General features: G+C 39.5%; 1 protein-coding gene across 2 annotated transcripts in view; it reads right to left on the bottom strand.

Annotated features, from left to right (window-relative positions):
* Positions 1-11,221: 11,221 nt before the first annotated feature.
* LOC132816558 (52 kDa repressor of the inhibitor of the protein kinase-like) overlaps positions 11,222-20,251 on the bottom strand; it is a 33,455-nt gene continuing 24,425 nt past the window's right edge. For both annotated transcript variants that reach the window (XM_060826319.1, XM_060826318.1), the window contains exon 5: positions 11,222-14,711. In XM_060826319.1, the coding sequence (XP_060682302.1) occupies positions 11,380-14,711 (3,332 nt within the window). In that variant the 3' untranslated portion in view covers positions 11,222-11,379. The remainder of the gene's footprint in view (positions 14,712-20,251) is intronic.

Below are 20,251 nucleotides of genomic sequence, written 5' to 3'. Positions count from 1 at the left end.
CAATGGCTGAAGGACCTGAACTTAAAAGAATTTATATTTACCAGGAATTGATGTTGGAGAGACTGTTAGGTCTGAAGATTGATAAGTTCCCTGGGCCTGATGGTCGACATCCCAGGGTACTGAAGGAGGTGGCTCGAGAAATCATGGATGCGTTGGTGATTATTTTCCAGAGTTCGATAGATTCGGGATCAGTTCCTGCGGATTGGAGGGTGGCTAATGTTGTACCACTTTTTAAGAAAGGTGGGAGAGAGAAAGCAGGAAATTATAGACCAGTTAGTCTGACCTCAGTGGTAGGAAAGATGCTGGAGTCTATTATAAAGGATGAAATTACGACACATCTGGATAGTAGTAACAGGATAGGTCAGAGTTAGCATGGATTTATGAAGGGGAAATCATGCTTGACCAATCTTCTGGAATTTTTTGAGGATGTAACTCTGAAGATGGACAAGGGAGATCCAGTGGATGTAGTGTACCTGGACTTTCAGAAAGCTTTTGATAAAGTCCTACATAGGAGGTTAGTGAGCAAAATTAGGACGCATGGTATTGGGGTCAGAGTACTAACTTGGATTGAAAGTTGGTTGGCTGATAGGAAACAAAGAATAGCGATAAACGGCTCCATTTCGGAATGGCAGGCAGTAACCAGTGGAGTACCACAGGGATCCGTACTGGGACCGCAGCTTTTTACAATATATATTAATGATATAGAAGATGGTATTAGTGATAACATTAGCAAATTTGCTGATGATACAAAGCTGGGTGGCAGGATGAAATGTGATGAGGATGTTAGGAGATTACAGGGTGACTTGGACAAGTTAGGTGAGTGGTCAGATGCATGGCAGACACAGTTTAATGTGGATAAATGTATGTTCATCCACTTTGGTGGCAAGAACAGGAAGGCAGATTACTACCTAAATGGAATTAGAGAGATCTGGGTGTTCTTGTACACCAGTCAATGAAGGTAAGCATGCAGGTACAGCAGGTAGTGAAGGCGGCTGATAGCATGCTGGCCTTCATAACAAGAGGGATTGAGTATAGAAGCAAAAGAGTTTCTTCTGCAGCTGTACAGGGCCCTGGTGAGGCCACACCTGGAGTACTGTGTGTAGTTCTGATCTCCAAATTTGAGGAAAGACATTCTGGCTATTGAGGGAGCGCAGCGTAGGTTCACTAGCTCAATTCCTGGAATGGCAGGATTACCTTACACTGAAAGACTGGAGCGACTGGGCTTGTTTACTCTTGAGTTTAAAAGACTGAGGGGATATGATTGAGACGTATAAGATTATTAAAGGATTGGACACTCTGGAGGCAGGAAACATGTTTCCGCTGATGGGTGTGTGCCAAACCAGAGGACACAGCTTAAAAATACGGAGTAGACCATTTAGGACAGAGATGAGGAGAAACTTCTTCACCCAGAGAGTGGTGGCAGTGTGGAATGCTTTGCCCCAGAGGGCAATGGAGGCCCAGTCTCTGGATTCATTTAAGAATCCGTTGGATAGAACTCTCAAGGATAGTGGAATCAAGGGTTATGGAGATAAGGCAGGAACAGGATACTGATGAAGGATGATCAGCCATGATCATATTGAATGGTGGTGCAGGCTCAAAGGGCAGAATGGCCTACTCCTGCACATATTGTCTAAGTACTGCCATATTGCCTTGCCAGTCAAATGAGCTGAATCAAACTAATCAGATTTTGCAGAATAGAATGAGCAAAGCAATGGAATTAAAAAGATTTTTAAAAATTCATTAATGGGAGGAAGGTTTCGCTGGCTATGCCAGCATTTATTACCCATTCCACAAGGTAGTTAAGAGGCAGCCACATTTTGACCAGACAAGGACAGCAGTTTTCTTCCCTAAAAAGGCATTAATGAACCAGATGAGGTTCACCAACAATCGAGAATGGATTCACAGTTATCATTAGACTCTTACTGAATTTAAATTTCATGATTTGCTGCGGCAATATTCGAACCTGGGTCCTCAGATCATTACCCAAGTCTCAGGATTAACGGTCCAATGGTAATACCATTAGGTAATGTCCTCCCCAGAATAGTACTTTCGAAAAGCTGCCCCTGACAAGATAGGTGCAGGTCATTCAGCCTTTACTGAAATTGTAAAATTTTCATCCATGTAGCAGTCAGGAAAGGTGGTAGCACAGTGGCAATGACAGTAATACTCGAGCGACTCAGGTAATGGTCTGGAGGCATGGGCTCAAATCCGACCATGACAAGTGGCAGAATTAAAAATCAAGCAATTAAATTCTGAATCAAATGTTAGCTTCAGTAACTGACCACAGCAACTACCATTGTTTGATTGAAGTTTTTAAAGCTCATCGAATTTGTTATGCCCTCTAGGGAAGAAAATCTACCATCCTTCCTCAGACTGGTCCAGACCTACAGAAATGTGATTGACTTTCAATTGTTCTTAGCTCAAGGGCAATTAGGGATGGACAACAAATGCTTGCCTTATCAGCAGCACCCACAACTCATGAAAGAACAAAAACTGTTCAGGCACAATCTTCTGAAGTTAAAAGGGGAGAAGGACCCAAGATTAAAACTACTTTCCATCAAGTTATTTTTAACAATCTAAAAAAATTGACAGTGCAGTAATGTAAAGTTAAAACTTTGCTACCTGCAACAGCTAATAGAGAAATACAGATAATCTTAAACATGATTTCAATGAAACAGAAGCTTAAGGATTAATCTTAAGAAGAAATTTAAAAGCGAGAGAAATCTATGGAGGGAATTCTAGAGGCAAGGTTACAAGGCGATAATGGAAGATCTCAGAGGGTTGCGAGGTTGCAGGTTAATGGATAATGAAAGTCCATTATCACCTGGACTAACAAATGAAGTATACTGTGGTAAAATGTGAAGCACATTTTGGAAGGGAGAACAGTATTATTTAAATTGGGAAAAACCACAGAATGTTGCAACACAACTTTGATTGAAAAAACAAAAGTGCGAGAGAAAGAGAAAACTTACACAGACATAAAGGAGAGAATTTAGGACATCTAACCCCTAAGGGTACAAAGCCTGTTGCCAGTATCCTAGGTCAAATTAAACATCTTTCATTAAAAAAAAAGGTGCGGCATACAGTGCTTTTCTGCAAAGTCAAAAAAGGAGGAAAAGGTGGGGATGGGGAGATAGAGACCAAAAGGATTTCTGAAAAGATAACACAAGTCATTCATTAAGTTTTCAATTTATTGTAAAATACAGATACACAAAATTTATGCAACGTCTAGACTGCAGAAATAAGCCAAATTAGAAGTTCTTGCAACAGTAAACATAAAACAAGAACACATAAATGCGACTTATTCCACTGTATTCACTTTCTACAAAAGGTAACAATTCTGACAGGATTCTTTCATAATTAATTAAAAGGCTACAAGAATAAACAAGTGGAGGAGATTTTTCTTCCAATGTTTTATAGATCAAGGCCTAGCAGTACACTGAAGTACAGGACTCTTAGGCTCAGAACAAACAAGAGATGGCCTAAACGATGAAACGTGCTGGCTATTTGAAAAGGGAAACATTAGCAACAGCACCAACCATATTCACTCATACCAGGAGCTGTTTCTAAGCAGTGCTTGATTATTTATTGTAGTGGAAGTATTAAAACAAAAAATAAAACAGAACATAAGACACTGTTTAAAGTTGAATGTTGAGGCTTTTCATTTATTTCTAGTTGGGTGCACAGGTGAGGAAAAAGTAGCGAAGATGGAAGTGGGAATGAGGTCCCATCATGGCTTTCAGAAGTAGTATTGTGTGTGTGGGGGGATGAGACAAGGCCCTGCCCCAAACCAATATTTACATACAATAGTTAGAAATAAACATCTTGTTCAGAAATGGACAAAATATACATTATTGCACCATTTATTCCAGAAATTCACCAAATAACCTTCATTTCAGTATAAACTTCAACAGTGTATTGAGAGAACAATAAGCAAGTCTTCGATCCTGGTCTCACCCAGTGCCCAGCGAATTGGGTAGCTACTGGAAGCAGATGCCTAGACCAAACCTTTTCTTTCACTTAAGCTGAGGGGTGGTGCCATGACTGTGATGCTCCTTTGCCTTATCTGTGCCCAGCAAATGATGCTGAGATTGAAAATCAAACAAGAGATCTTATCAGATGCCTGAAACTCTAAGCCACGGTTGTGGGATTGGGCAACGGCAGTCATAATACTGGAGCATTTATTTTAAAAACTGGAAATATGTTTAACAAGTACATAATACAGGGCATTACAAAAATAACTTTCCACATTAATAAGTGGCTTAGGAAACTCACAAGTGGGTGTATTTTTATTAAAAATATATAAATTAAAGGAGAACACAAATAGCAAGCCTTTTAAGTGTAATTTGAAAGAAACAATATTAATTCAAAATTCACAGAAATGAATTTCCAAAGCAATCAGCTATTGGAATGCAAGTAGCTTTGAAAATTAAAACAAATATAAAACAGTTACCAATTAATTGTAACAGGCTAATAGTTAATTAGTCTATACAGACATGCTTTTACACACTGAAATAGTGCTCCTGCTGCATCAGGTGTAACACAACTGCACGAAAGCAATGATAGAATTTTTACACAAATAAAAACAGATCAATTATTCAACCTAGTAAATCTGATAAGAGTTGTTGGAATCCACTCAACCCCTTAAAAACTAGATAGAGGGTCATGCGCTGTATCATCATTGCATTTTCTATACAACCTACATTAAAGATGGAAATAGCTACCTCCAATGGCCTAGTATAGAACTGCATCATCCAGTGTAGTATATGGTCCCAAGTTTAAGATCCTTTCTAAGCCGAGCCAGTTAACTTTCACCAGGTGAGAACCGAAACTTGGATGCAGCAATGAATCAGCCTAGTTAATGATTTTCATTCAGGATGATCACTTGCTGATGGGGATGTTTAGATTCAATCATGACAAACAAATGGGCTGCTGAGTCTTCTCCTCGGGTGTGTGAAACAGCTACAAGGGGAGTCTAGAAATGTATCTGCACGTGGAACTAGTACATCTATGTGTGTCCTCAGGTCAAACTGATTCTTTGGTCAAATTGCCTGTACCAAGTTCCAAAGAAGCCACAACCCGTTGTATCAATCTTTGCAATAACTGCAGAATTTATTCAAAGCTAGTGTTAATGTTCCCTTTCCCCATCCAACACCTTGAGGAATTGTTTAATTGTATAATAGGAAAATACTTGAGTTCTGGATAATTGCAGCTACATTGTACACACATATCACAGAACCGCCCTATCTACCAATATACTGTACACCTATAGTAACAAACATTTTCTTTCCTCTCCAAAGGTACCAACACAGGATGTAGTTCCACAGGTTGCAACACTAGCCCTCACCCAAGCAGTCATTTTTGACTTGAGTGTAATCAGTGTGCGAGTTCTGGCCAGCAACAATTCTACAAAGGAGACTACAGTCCAGTCCTCAGGCTACACTGATATATATACAAAATGGATTGGAATCACAAATTATTTTTCTGCCTTCATTATCCACAGGCATTGAAGCCAAATGTAGTCTCAATTTGGCACAGATTAGGATGGAACATAGACCACAATGTGGCTCAGTAGACACTGGGAAGAAAAGTGAACAATTAATTTAAATGCACTATCCATATAAAACAGAATCATAACTTGAGAAATTTGCCCCAATAGAAAACAATACTTAAAAAATCTGCAGGATGATAATTTCCTAGAAAACAAGTTAATTCAACTCCAACTTTCACATCAGCAACATGGGTATATTTGGATACAAATCATGGTTTACCCACAGGCATCTTGAAGTTGGCCCTATAATTGTCCTAAATACATATCTCCATACTAACTTTGTGGAGATGCACTTAATGGTGATAGCAATCACTTCTTTCAATGAGTAATTAATCAATTTTTCTGGAGACAGTGCTCCTTTTCTGAGCAGGTTTAAGAAAACGGCAAAAGTTTCAGCATTAGCTGGTGGATTCCTCCCTTTCTTGAGTCAGCCACCATAAATCACTGATCAACACATTAAAAGGGGAATAAAACCTAAACTTGAAAGTAATCTGATATTTTCTTAGCATTCTGGCTGTTGGCAAGATTGCTGCACACTCCCAGAGATCCTGAGATAAGAATCGTCACTGTTTAAATGCAAGAATTAATTTAGTAAGATCAAATACTGACTTGCTCAGATTGCCTTGGCTTATCCTCCTGCAAATTAGTGGTAAATTCTGTTAATAAGATGTTTAGTATAAAGCTGATGCCAAGCAGCATCAACTAAATTAACATGTAATACAGTTAAATTCTATGGGGAACAGAAATAGCTGTCTAAATTGATGTGGAGGTGCTAGTGTTGGGCTGGGGTGGACACAGTCAGAATTCACACACCAGTTTATAGTCCAAGTCACTTCATCTGAAGGAGCAGCGCTCCAAAAGCTTGTGATTTCAAATACATCTGCTGGACTATAACCTGATGTCATATGATTCCTGACTTAATTGATAGGTGGCCTTTTCTCATGCTTGACATTTTGGTGTCATGTCAGATGTTGTATTGCTGGAATTTTCACCTTGGAAGTACAAAACACTAACTGAATAAAGAAACTGATGTGTTAGATATAATATATATATTTTTTTTTCTCTTAACTCCAAGATATCGATTTAAATTGGTTTTAAAATACAGTAATGACTATATATTTTTCTGCCTTCCCTCCTCTTTTGTAATGATGACTAATGAAGAATTACTGTTTCACAGACATCAGCAGACCAAAGTGTTTTCACTTCACTGGCCTCTAATCTTCTACCTGCCACCATGGGTGAGATTAAGACATTTAGCACATTTCAGATCATACACTTTTCTCCATCTATCTGTATCAATACCACTTACCCACTGGGTCTTTATTTGGCAGGTGTAAGCAGCTTACCCTATCCATAGTTTCGATTATTTAGGAAATAGAGGGTTACCGCACTAACATTACCACAACGTGATACAAACTGGTTAACTAGATGTGGAATCTGTCCAGGTGTAGCAAAGAAGCAACAAGGAGTGAAAAACATTAGGAAGAGTTCATCTTTAGGCCTCCACACAGTAGTGGTGACCTAGCATAGCTTTAAACGGGAAATTAGAAACGTACAAGAGTGCTACTGTAACCTTTGGTGGTTTTAATTCCAATATAGACTGTACAAATAACACTACCAATAATACCATCGTGGGTGAATTCCTGGAGTGGTGTATTAGATTTTCTTTTTGACCAGCACATTGAGGAACCAATGAAGGAATAAGACTATCCTAGATTTGGCTTTCTGCAGCGAGGGGTTAATTAATATTCTTCTGAGGAGTTCTTTATGATCACGTTTTTTTCCTTTTAGAATTCTTTAACTGAAGTCGAAAAGAGGTCAAATTGAAAAATCTAAACAAAGAAAGCAATGAAGATGTGACACAAATTAACTGCAATGGACAAGGTGACTCAATTCAAAAGATGCAATAGTGGACAGTGACAGGTGACAACAGACAATGGTTAATATTTAAGGAACAAATGCATGCATTGCTACAGTTATAATTTTCAGGTGAAAGAACACAATAGGAAAAGTTCTCCAACCGTGGTTAATTAAAGAAATTAAGGATGGTGTTTTGGGTCTCAAGAGTAGTCATATAAAGTACTCAAAAAATGCAGAGCATAAGGATTGGGAGCAGTGTAGAATTCAGCAAAGGAGAACCAAACTATTACTGAACAGGGGAAAATAAAATGAGAGCAAGCTTGCAAAGAATATAAAAAAGCAGTCTGGAAAAACTAAGTATGTAAAATAGGAAAGACAAACGAAGGCCCCTTACACCCTGAAACAAGAAATTGATCATGGAGAATAAGGAAACGGCAGGACAACTAAACTATTTCAGTTCTGTCATCACATAAGATGACACAAATAATTTCCCAGAGGTGCTAGGGTCTTTTGGGAAGGGGAACGGAATGAAATATTGTATTAGTTTAAAAAAGAAGAACAAAAAGTTGGTAAATTCCCAGGGCCTGATTACCTGCATGCCATGTAGCTAAAGGAGGTGGCCAAAGAAATCATGAATACATTATTTGCATAGATTCTGGAACAACCCCAACAAATTACAGGGGGGACAAAGTAACCGCACTGTTTAAGAAAAAAGGAAAAAAAATCAGGAATTACAGCTGATTGTGTTTTCAGTAGTGCAAGGAAATAATCACAGTGCAGGTCAATAATTAAGAATGTCATAATATAGCACTTAGAAATTACTAATGAGATTACACTAAGTTAACATGGAGTTATGAAAGGAAATTGACAAACCATCTGGAAGTTTTATTTTTGAGTACATGACAAAATGGATGGAGAGACCAATGAATTTGAATTTTCAAAACCATTTAATAAAATCCCATATAGGATAACACACATGAAGTTGCTGGTAATATACTGGTATAGATTGAGTTATCTATTTGAAAAACAGAGCGGAAAACAGAATGTGTTATTTCTGGAGTGGAGGACTTCAGGCATCAATGTTCGAGTTCCAGCTATCCATAATGTAAATCAACAATTCAGATGAGATATTCAAGCATAATACTTCCAAATTAGCTGATGAGACAGAACTAGATGGGACTTTGAGCCATGAGGAAGACAGAGGCAAAAAGAGCGAGAAAATGCATAGCAGATGTAGTGCAACATAGATAATGTAAAATTATCCACTTCGGTGGGAAAACAAATTGGCAAAACAATATTTAAATGGTGAGAGATTGGAAAATGATATGCAAAGGAACGAAAGTGTCCTTGAACATTCATCATTGATGACAAATATTTAAAAGGTAAACTGCATGTTGGCTTTCATTGTGAAGGTTAGGAGGACAGCAGCTATTAAATCTTACTCCAGCTGTTCGGAGCCTTAGTGAGAACACACCCAGAGAACTATGTGCAGTTTTGTTCTCCTTACACATCGTGTACTTTGCCGGAGGAGAGGGAATGCTGTGAAAACTCACCAGACTGACTCCTGGGCTGGCAGGTTTGCCAGGCATGCAGCGAGATTGTTTGACTGGGCCTGTATTCACTAGACCTCAGAAGAATAAGTGGAGATCTTACTGAAATATTTACATTTCTGACAGGTTCGGACAGATTGGATGCAGGAATGATACTTCCCTAAGCCAGGGAGTAGACCAGAACAAGGGGTCATGGTTTCAGTATACATGGTAGGCCGTTTCAAACTGAGATGAGAAGAAATGTCGTTACAGTGGATGGTGAAACCTGTGGACTTGTCAGTGAAGAGCAGTGTCTTTAAGCTAAAGGTAACAAGAAGTATGGGGTGAAAGCAGAAGTCTGGCGTTCAAGACAGGATTTTAAAGGAGGAAATTATTTTGCAACTCAGCACTCCTTGCTCATCTCTAAGTCTAAGATAGAAGAGGTCAAGTATATTTCTGAAACATTCCTCACCTTTTACCCAGGCGGATGGTTACAATTAGCCTCAGTACACATGGACAAAGGTGAAGTGAAGAATATTAAAAGTTGTGTCTTGGAGACAGAAAGAACACATTGCTTCGATTACTATTACACCCAGTTGTCATGTAGATGTGGGCATACCTTTAAGACAGTTAAAAACAGCAGAACTACCAAACACAGCACCAAGAGTTCCCAAAAAGGAAACAATATAACACTGGATCGAAAAAACTCTATTAGCTCATTGCTGGGAGACAAAAACAAATTCAAATTTGGCCAATCAGGTTAAATTATACCCCAAACATAAACTCCAATCAAGTTTGAAATAAGCATATTAACAATCTTAAAAGCCAACGACACATTCCAATGTTCTGGAGCGTAAGACTGGGGAAAATTGAACAGTTGAGAGGAGAAGTGCCACAGCCCAGCATGTAAACACACTGCTTGAAAGTAGCTCTCTCTTAAAAGTACCTTTTCAATCAGTAACCTGCAATGCAGAAATTCCTAACAAGGAGAAAAGATGACGCATGAAGCTCTGGAGACAAGAACCTACAGTCGCCTGGTTTTGAGATAAGAAGTGTTTTGTAAATTTTAATTGGGAGTTTTATCAGACTAGTATTATAGAAGGAAGCTAAAAGATAGGTTAGAGAAAGAAATTGTAAATAGCAGTTCGTTAATTATTCTCTGTTATACTTTAAGAAATAAAGTTGTTAATTTTTACTTTAAATAGTTCCTTTACTAAGTTGGTTTCCAGGATAGTTAGCCAATGCTTCTAAACCCTATCATTGGACTCCAGGCTAATGGTGAGGATGATGACCAGTTTAGTGGATCTTATGCCTCTTACCTAGGTAAAGAGTGGAAGAGTGCCATTGATCAGATATCAGAAAAAGGTGTCAGCTCGGAATTAATACATTCCAGAATGGTGTGGGGGGGCGATGTAAAGAATTAGAACATAATTTCTGAAACTGCTCATTAATTCACAACAGCTTTAGCATTTTCAATTGTTATCAAATAGTATGCGGTGGCACCCAATTCTTGTTTTCCTAGCAGTGGAGACAGAAAGGACAGACATGGTATCTGAAAGTGAGAGAGAATGCTGGGGGGAGTGAGGGGAGCTAACTGGATCAAAGCTGCCCCAGGAAAAACTATTAAACAAATTATCTTTTAAAAGACACCGCAGGTGGACAAACAATTTGAGAAAACATTTCAGTTAAAACATATTGCTAAAATAAGCTTGATGGCCATCAATGATTGTAACTTTTTTTTTACAACAGATCAGGAAATTAAAATGCTCAAACCATATCATCAGTATCTCCATCTCAGTTGAGGGCAAAGGGGAAAATAAGAAAGCATTAAAACGTACAGGCTGAATTTGCACTCCTGTTGAGCACCCAATACATTTATATGGACACTGGGTAAACCACTACAAATTCATACGAAGTATCAGAGTAATATGACACAACCAAATTCCAAATCACAGATTTAAGGTTAAGGAAATTCAACTCCCAGAAAAGGTACCTAGGTAAGAATGTCAATTTAAACATTGTTGTTCGTATATAAATGTTATTTACCTTCACATTTTTTCGATACTTAACTTTAGCAGTTTTGACAAAGACTACATTTAAAGGAAAAGCATATCACTCCTTTGAACAAACATCATGGGCAAGCAGGTTGCACACATGGACGTGTCTTTGGCAAGGGTACCTTCCTGGGCCCAAAGAATTTTTAAATCAGAGGTAATTGGAGATGGGTAAAAGATGTCATGGTACTCAAAGGGAAGGGTAATAAAACAATGAATGAAAATAATTCAAAAATTGTTGTTTATTTCACCCTTAAACGAACATCTTATCTTGAAGAGCACCCTCATGCAGGAGTCTTCACATTTCAACATGCCCAACCTGCATTGGTCACAGATTAAAGTCGTTGACTGTTATAAGTATAATGGAAGTAGCAAATGTATCATTTTATTGTACTGCTACTTCAGAGCTATTTACATTACTTACACTAGAAATGTCTGTCTCTGAATTTCTGTCTTCTGAATTTTTTATTTCCAAAACCTTTATTCCATCACCATTCAGATCCTGATTACACAAGCTCACTTTGTCTACTTCCACTGTGGCTGCTTCTGTAGGAGGGTTCTGCAGATCTGTTGCTTCTGGACGGTTCTCCAGTTCCACCACATTTGCCTCAGGGCATTGTTCCAGCTCAATGGCACGCGACTCGGGATGTGGATCGAATTCCACAGATTGGTGTTCTATTGCCTCTACGCCTTTCTCTGGATTGTCCTCCATCACAGTACTAGATTCATCACAATGAGGCAAATCTGGGGCATTAGTCTGCAGTGGTTGCTGTACCTCTGCAGAGATTGATTCCGAATGTTGCTGCACCTCTGTAGCACCAGGCTCTGGGTTATGTTGGATTTCTATGCTAGTAACTTCTGAAGGATGTTGCACCTCTGTAGCAACTGGTTCCACATGGGGCATGATATCTACTTCATCGATCTCCGGATGGTCTGTCTCTGTAGCAACAGACACCTTATGCGGCCGTATCTCCATCTCACTAGGCTGCAAGTCGCACTGGCTCTGCATTTCCACAGCACCATGCTGTGGCTGTTGTTGTTGTTGTATTATTGTTGTGGCACTAGTCTCTAAACAATGACCCACCTCCATGGTGGTCTCTTCTATTCCATGGCTCAGCTCAATAGTGCTAGTTTGTGGATTGTGCAATTCCACAGTATTGGTGTCTGGGTGGTGCTGTAGTTCAACAGTATTTTCCTCCAGATGGTGCTGCAGAGATACTGCACCCTCCTGTACCTGGTGCTGCAACTCCACACTGCTGGACTCCATTTGTGGCTGGAGCTCCACAGTGCTCACCTCAATAACTTGGCTTGTTGGATGGTGCTGCAATTCCAAGCCATTCACCTCCGAGTGATGCTGCAATTCTACACCATTCACCTCTGGATGGTGGATCACCTCCACCACTCTTCCCTCTATGTGGTGCTGCAGTCCCACACTGCTTTCTATTGGCTGCTGGCTGATCTGAGCCCCTTCCGGATGGTGTTGCAATTCCACACTGGATTCGGCTGTATGCTGAGTCACAATCATAGTACCGCTTACAGGAAACTGCTGCAGTTCTACTGTGGTCCCCTCTGGATGCTGGGTCACTTCTATGATAGTCTTATCTGAATTCTGGCAGACCTCCATGAGGCTTCCTGCAGACTGATGGTGGAGTACAACCCCACTTGCCACTGTATGGCTTGCCACCTCCATGCACTCGCCATCAACCTCATACACTGTCCGAGTGCTTGTATCCAAATTATTAATTTCAACACTGTTTCCATCATGATTGCTAATGTCCACACTATCTGAATCAGTCACATGGGCGAGCTGCATTTTCTCTGGGTACAGTTTTGCATAGGTATCAACCATCATGTCATAGTCATGTTTAGCATCATAACTGATGTGGATTAGTGCCAGACTGGTTGTCCGTTCCTCAACCGGAGTGATTTTTAAGTACGCTTTCAGCCGTTTCCGTCCAATTTCATACTTGTCAGTTTCGAGCTTGATAATAGGTAGGTTTGAGACAATTTTAAGTAAAGTGTACACATTTGGAAAGAATTTGATGTCAGGATGGCGTAGCGTGTCAAAAACAGTACTAGGAAGTTCAACATCTCTGCTTCGATGCTTCCATTTTATCTTCCAACAGTGCAATTCTGCTGAAAGGGTATCGGGATTTGGAAGATCGTCTTTATATAAATCAGCCATGTTTTCCTCTGCAGTATTATATTTCAGCTGAGCCATAACAGAAGGCACCAACGACAGGCACTTGAGAGCCTTTAGCTGCTGCTCGGAAAACATGTCCTCAATTTCTAAAATAATGTGGTCCAAAAAGGGTGCAGTAATTGCTTCCTTATAGTAGTTTTCAGGAGTGTCCTCAGAAACCTCTTCACTTTGAGGCTGCCTGCGGCATCGCCAAGGCAGCTTTAGTTCAATTCCCATTTTGATTGACAAATTGGTGGCTTCTTCTAACCAGAACTCATGATACACATCAATATTGTCCCTCATTTCGTTTAATGAGTGCAGGACCGCAGTCAAAGTGCTTGAGGCAAAATAAGTGTCTGATGCTTGACCTTGGAGATTTTTGCCAAAGGCTCTTGTGTATGAGAGAACATTTTTCAACACCATAACAGAGACAACTATTTCAAAATCTCTCATGGTTGAGGACAACATGCTGGCCTGGGTCGCTATCTCAGCATTCCACCTACCACATGTATCGTAACTGATCTCATCCAAGCACGTCACCAGTACTTCATAAAGATCTGCCAAGATTTCAAAAGAGTCATGTCTTTCATACCAATTAATTTGAAAGAGTTTTTTCAGCTCCTTTGCCTTCTCCTCATTTGTTTGATAGACACCGTCAACACCAACATCAAAAACCTTCTGGAGTTGAGGTGACAAACTGAAAAATGATACAATGTTTTCCATCAAACTTAATACCATGTTAATACCAAAAATGAGACTGGACTTCGCAATCCATATGTTTAGGGGATAGGAAGAACAAGGAGTGCTCAATGCCTTTGGACACTGCTGTAAAATGCTAGCCACAACAACTCGCTTTTTGTAACACATTGTGCCAGAACCATTGTATGCTTGTCCACGGCAGTAATACATGTTCAGACCCCACTTTTCTGTAAGAGTCTCATGGATCCGACTGGCCAAGAACTCCCCGTCAAGATCACAGGGTATGAAGCCAACAAATTCTTGCCTCAGACAGTCAGACTCATCTACAAACCGAATTAACAGGGACACATGGTCAAGTCCTGCTACATTGATCACTTCATCTGTCACAATTGAGAAGAAGTTGCTGTCACGAACTTCTCGGAGTACCTCCTCCCGTATGCACATCTCACAGATGTCCAAAAGGTCTTTTTGCAAGTTCTTAGGGCAGTACACTGCATTCACAGCAGTTGTTTCAAATCTCTTTCTAAGAATTTCATCGCCTGCATTCATTCGGAATTCCAGTAGTGCTTGAATGTTGTCAGGAGTATTGCACAAGTTACTCAGGTTTTCAGTGGCTGATCCTCCCAAAGGGACATTTTGCCTCCCCAACAACAATACAGTTTCAAATAAAACTTTGAGAAATTCTTTGTTCCCTTTCTCTTCAGGTGTCAAATTCAAAGATTCTTCCAAAAGAGTAGACTCTTCAAGGCTCTCTGTAGCACCTTCCAGTTCTGTTTTGTCAAGTTCATTGATTGCCTCCTGTTTACACTGCAGACCTCTCAGGACATCACAGTCAGCTTAAAAACATTAAAAAAAATGTTTTAAACTATTGCCAAAATTTTTATTATACTTAATCATACACCCAACTTAAATGTTGATTTGACAAACTCTCCCTGTAAGTTCTGCTAACACAAGAGTCACATATTCAACATATTTACACAAGTTATTTCCTGGCTAAAGACAATTAAATTAAGGACAAAATTTACACAGAATTATAGCGCTATGTTTATAAGCACAAACCTGTGACACAAAAATCTGAAGAATAAATACTAACTCAATTAAGTTACTCTCTTATATTCACCTTGTCTACTTTTAACTTCTAAACTCAAGACTGTAAATAATATTAACAGGCCAAAAATGCTAAGATGTAGATTGAAAGTCAAGTGGTATTATTAGTGCATCAGTATATTATTGCATCACAACTCGAAAAGCATCGGCGATCCTAATGGAATAAATGTACAAGGGAATTTATAGATTTGAAATGCAGCATTATATAGAAACAGAAACTAGGAGGAGCAGGCATTTGGCACATTGAGCATACATCATCATTCAACATGATCACCGCTAATCATCCAACTCAGGAGCTTGTACCTTTTCCCCACATATCCTTTGACCGCTTTAGTTCCAAGAATTATATCTAACTCCTTCTCCACAACTTCATTCTGTGGCAAAGAATTTCATAGGCTTACCACTCTCTGGATGAAGAAATTTCTCCTCATTTTGGTCAGCCTATCCCATATTGTAAACTGTGACCACTGGTTCTAGTCTTCCCAGTCACTGGAAACATACGTCAGTCCTGCTGTTACAGGAGTCACCTTGGTAAAACTTTATTACACTCACTCTATAGCCAAACCATTTTTCACAGATAAGGAGGCCAAAAGTGCACACAATATTTTAGGCGTGATCTCACCAAGGTCAAATACCATTTGCCTTCTTCACCCTATGCTGGACTTGCTTACTTTCAGTAACTGGTGTACAAGGGTACCCAGGACTCACCTCCTCCTTTTCTAATCGATTGCTATTCAGATTATCTGCTTTCCTACGACCAAAATGGATAACCTCACATTATACTTCATCTGCCACGCATTTATCCACTCACTCAACTTATCTAAATCACACTGAAGTATGTCTCTATTCTCACAGCTCATCTTCCCACCCAGCTTTGCATGTTTTGCAAACTTAGGACATATTACGTTTAGTTTCTTAACCCAAATTATCACATTGTGAATAGCTGGGGTCCAAACACTAACTTTGGCAGTACGTCACTGGTCTCTGTCTGCAATTTGGAAGAAGACCCATTTATTTCCATGGCTTCGCATCTGCTAACCACTTCTGTATCGATATCAGTACACTACCCCCAATCTGATATACTTCAATTTTACATGTTAATCTCTTATTTCAGACTTTATCAAACACCTTCTGAAAGTCCAAATAAATCACATCCACTAGCTCCTCCTTATCAAATCAACTAATTACATCTTTGAAACTTTCCAGGAGATGCATTGAGAATGATTTCCCTTTTGTAAATCCATTTAGCCAATCCTGTCACTGTTTCCCAAATGCTGTACTATTAAATCTTGTTGAATGGATTTTTTTCACACGACTGATGTCAGGCTACTTGGTCTATAACTCCATTTTCTCTCTACTTCCTTTTTAGACAGGAGGGCTACATTAGCTACTCTGCAATCCATAGGAACTACTCCAGAGTTTATAGAAGCTTGATAGATGACCACCAATGCATCTACTATTTCAACAGTCACTTTCTGAAGTACTTTAGAGTGTAGATTATTGGGCCTAAGTTTTTAAATCAGGCTTCAATCATTTTAAATTTTCCCTACACCAATTCCCTATCAATACTGATTTCCTTCAGTTCTTCCCTCTCTCGAAACCCAGGGATCCCCAACATTTTTAGAGCATTATTTGTATCCTTTGTGAAGGCAAAACTAACAATGTATTTGGTCCTGGTGAGACCACACCTGGAGTACTGTGTGCAGTTCTGGTCTCCAAATTTGAGGAAAGACATTCTGGCTATTGAGAGAGTGCAGCGTAGGTTCACGAGCTCAATTCCTGGAATGGCAGGATTACCTTACACTGAATGACTGGAGCGACTGGGCTTGTATATCCTTGAGTTTTAGAAGACTGAGAGGGGGATCTGATTGAGATATGTAAGATTATTAAAGGATTGGACACTCTGGAGGCAGGGAACATGTTTCCACTGATGGGTGAGTGCCGAACCAGAGGACACAGCTTAAAAATACAGGGTAGACCATTTAGGACAGAGATGAGGAGAAACTTCTTCACCCAGAGAGTGGTGGCTGTGTGGAATGCTCTGCCCCAGAGGGCAGTGGAGGCCCAGTCTCTGGATTCATTTAAGAAAGAGTTGGATAGAGCTCTCGAGGATTGTGGAATCAAGGGTTATGGAGATAAGACAGGAACAGGATACTGATTAAGGATGATCAGCCATGATCACATTGAACGGTGGTGCAGGCTCAAAGGACAGAATGGCCTCCTCCTGCACCTATTGTCTAATGTATTTAGTTGGTCTGACATTCTTTGTTCCCCATTATAACTTCCGTGTCTGTGATGAGACCTACATTTTTCTTCATTAATTTTCTGCCCTTCACTTACATTCAACTTGCTTGTAAAAGATTCTGTATCTTTTCCACAATCTTACTCTAGTACTTATTTCATAGAACATAGAACTGTACAGGCCCTTCAGCCCTTGACATTGCTCCTATAAGGTCAGACTAACCTACATACCTTTCATTGTACTACCTCCCATGTGCCGATCCAAGAGTCGTTTAAATGTCCTTAAATGTATCTGAGTCTGCTACCACTGCTGGTAGTGCATTCCATGTATCAATCACTCTCTGAGTACAGAACCTACCTCTGACATCTCCCTTAGACCTTCATCCAATCACCTTAAAATTATGCCCCCTAGCGATAGCCATTTCCATCCTAGGAAAAGATCTCTGGCTATCCACTCTAACTATGGTTCTCATCATTTTGTACCTCTCTATCAAGTCACCGCTCATCCTTCTTCGCTCCAATGAGAAAAGCCCTAGCCTCCTCAATCTTTTTTCATAAGACCATGGCCTCTAGTCCAGACAGCATCCTGGTAAATCTCCTCTGTCCCCTCTCCGAAGCTTCCACATCCTTCATATAATGAGCAACCAGAACCGAACACAATAGTCCAAGTATGGTGTAACCTGGGTTCTACAGATCTGCAACATAACCTTGAGGCTCTTGAACCCAATCACCGCCCCCTCCACTAATTTCCACCCTCTTATTCAATCCCTTAATCCTCCTTTGCTGAATCTAAACTGCTCTCTATCCACACATCTACGGTTTTCTTTTGTCCAATTTAGATGTCATTTTCTTGGATGAGATACTATCCTTAATTTCCCTTGTTAGCCATGGTTAGGCCACCTTTCCCATTTTAGTTTTGTGCCAGTGAAGACCAAAATGTATCGGGGATAAACAGGCTAAAACAGATTGCTTACATATCACTGAATCAGAGTACAGCAAGTACCTAACAGAATGGTACCCATACATTGTGAAAGAAGAGTTAGACTAGGATACTAAAAATTATTGTATCAGCTTCAGATTTCTGGAAAACATCAATGATATTGCTGCAGTTCCTGGGCTCCAGTAATTTTTTTGCTGCTTGGTAATGCAAATGATATATTTTAGCAACTATTCACACTGGTGGAACATGGGTGTTAATCTAATTTTGCAAAGTGATTTAAATTTAACTCGGTCACTCTTTCTAGATCACATTTTTAAACCAATACGCTTCAGATTGCAGATGACTGCAAGGCGTCCTGAAGTGGTCACGGAAGTTTGTTTATATTGTACAGCTTTACAATAGGAGAGAGAAAATATTAAGCTGCAGAATCTAGGATGAGTTCAGAAGTGTTTTGGGTGCAATTCAAAGGTGGCTTGACCAGGATCAGAAACATAGTCTCTCCTACAAAAAAGATATCATTCAGACCAGTTAAAGAAATAAACAACCGCAATTAAAAGCTGTTTGTTTAATTTCCAAGGCAGGAGCATTTGATTAAAACTCAACAGATTATTAAAAGACTGAGGAAATCTAAGCTCTGAAAAGGCTTCATAGCTCACAGTACTGGTACAGATGAAAAGTGAACAAGACTTAGTTTTGCTCTGTGTTTTGAAATCTTTTAATCTGCTATATATAGATAGCGTGGCTTGGTTTACTTTTTTGTATTTCGTTGATATATCAAACTTCTCTTTGACTGTTAAAGAGAGTAGCCTTCAATGTTTGCGTTGTGATCAACTATGCCAGATTTCATTCTGGCATCTAGCTTGACCTGTGGTAACACCAGCTGCAATCATACAAGGAGGAAGGTAAATTTGGTATAGATAGGAAGAAATTTATACGATAAGAAATTGGCCACTCAGAGGATTTATATAAATTAGAACTCTGGTGTCACTGAAGTACCAAACGGTCACCACAACAGGTAAGAGTTTAAGGTTGTTTCAGATCTAGTGTGGATTGTAGCTTTCAAACATCAAAAGCAAATAGATCCCAAAATAATTAGAAATTCCTTAAAATGGGATTGTGGTTGGGCCAAAGATTTGTTTTATGCCTGGATCATGGGCTTTGCTGATTGAGCCATCATTAATCACTCATCCGTAGCTGCCCTTGAACAGGTGGTGACAAGCTGCTTTCTTAAACTGAAGCTCACTGAGGGTAGGTACATCCACAAAGCTGTTAGGTAAGGAGCTCCAGGATTTTGACCTAGTGATACAAAAAGAATGCTGATAATTTTCCAAGCCAGGATGGTGACTGGCTCAGCGAGGAACTTGCAGGTGGCTGTGCTCCCAAGAGAAATACTTTAGGTCATTTGTTTAAAAATGCCCATCATTTCCCAGTTATTAAATAAACAACAAATATAAAAAATGTAAATTTTCCAAGTACTTCTCTTCCCTCAGCATCAATAATGAACTAATTTCAATCTGAATTTAAACAAGTTTTGCTCTACACCTCAAAATTCATTCCAGCTGTCAAGGCAGCAGATGCAATAGGAACACCACCAGGTTTTCCAGCAAGTTACACACCATTCTGACTTAAAGCTGTAATCGTCGTTCCTTTACTTGTCATAGAGTCATGAACCACCCTTCCGAACAGCTCTGTGGATATGCCTTCGCAATTGCAACAGTTCCAGGAAGCTAAGCATCAGACCTTGTGGGCAACAACAGTAAGTACCACACTAGCCCATAACATTCAGATCTCAAGAACAAATTAAAAATAAACTAAACACCCTCAGATGCACATTCAATCTTGTAATCTTTCTGCAAATGGGCTTGTTGACAAAAGACTTTGGCTGACCATTTTATCATTAACTTCACCTTCCTTCAATCTCATTATTTCCATCACTTGCACAAAATTCTCTCTCTCTCTCTCTAGGTTAATTCCAACTAGATACAACTCCTTCAGTTTTGGCCTGGATATTATCATGACATCTGCATTTGTCAACTTGCATAATTAATCATTCATCTCATATTCAGTGCCCTTATTATTACACAATCT

The sequence above is a fragment of the Hemiscyllium ocellatum genome, chromosome 6 (assembly GCF_020745735.1).
Source record: "Hemiscyllium ocellatum isolate sHemOce1 chromosome 6, sHemOce1.pat.X.cur, whole genome shotgun sequence".
Lineage (NCBI taxonomy): Eukaryota > Metazoa > Chordata > Chondrichthyes > Orectolobiformes > Hemiscylliidae > Hemiscyllium > Hemiscyllium ocellatum.
The sequence above is the reverse complement of the archived record's forward strand: the minus strand, read 5'-3'. Positions and strand labels throughout refer to the sequence as shown.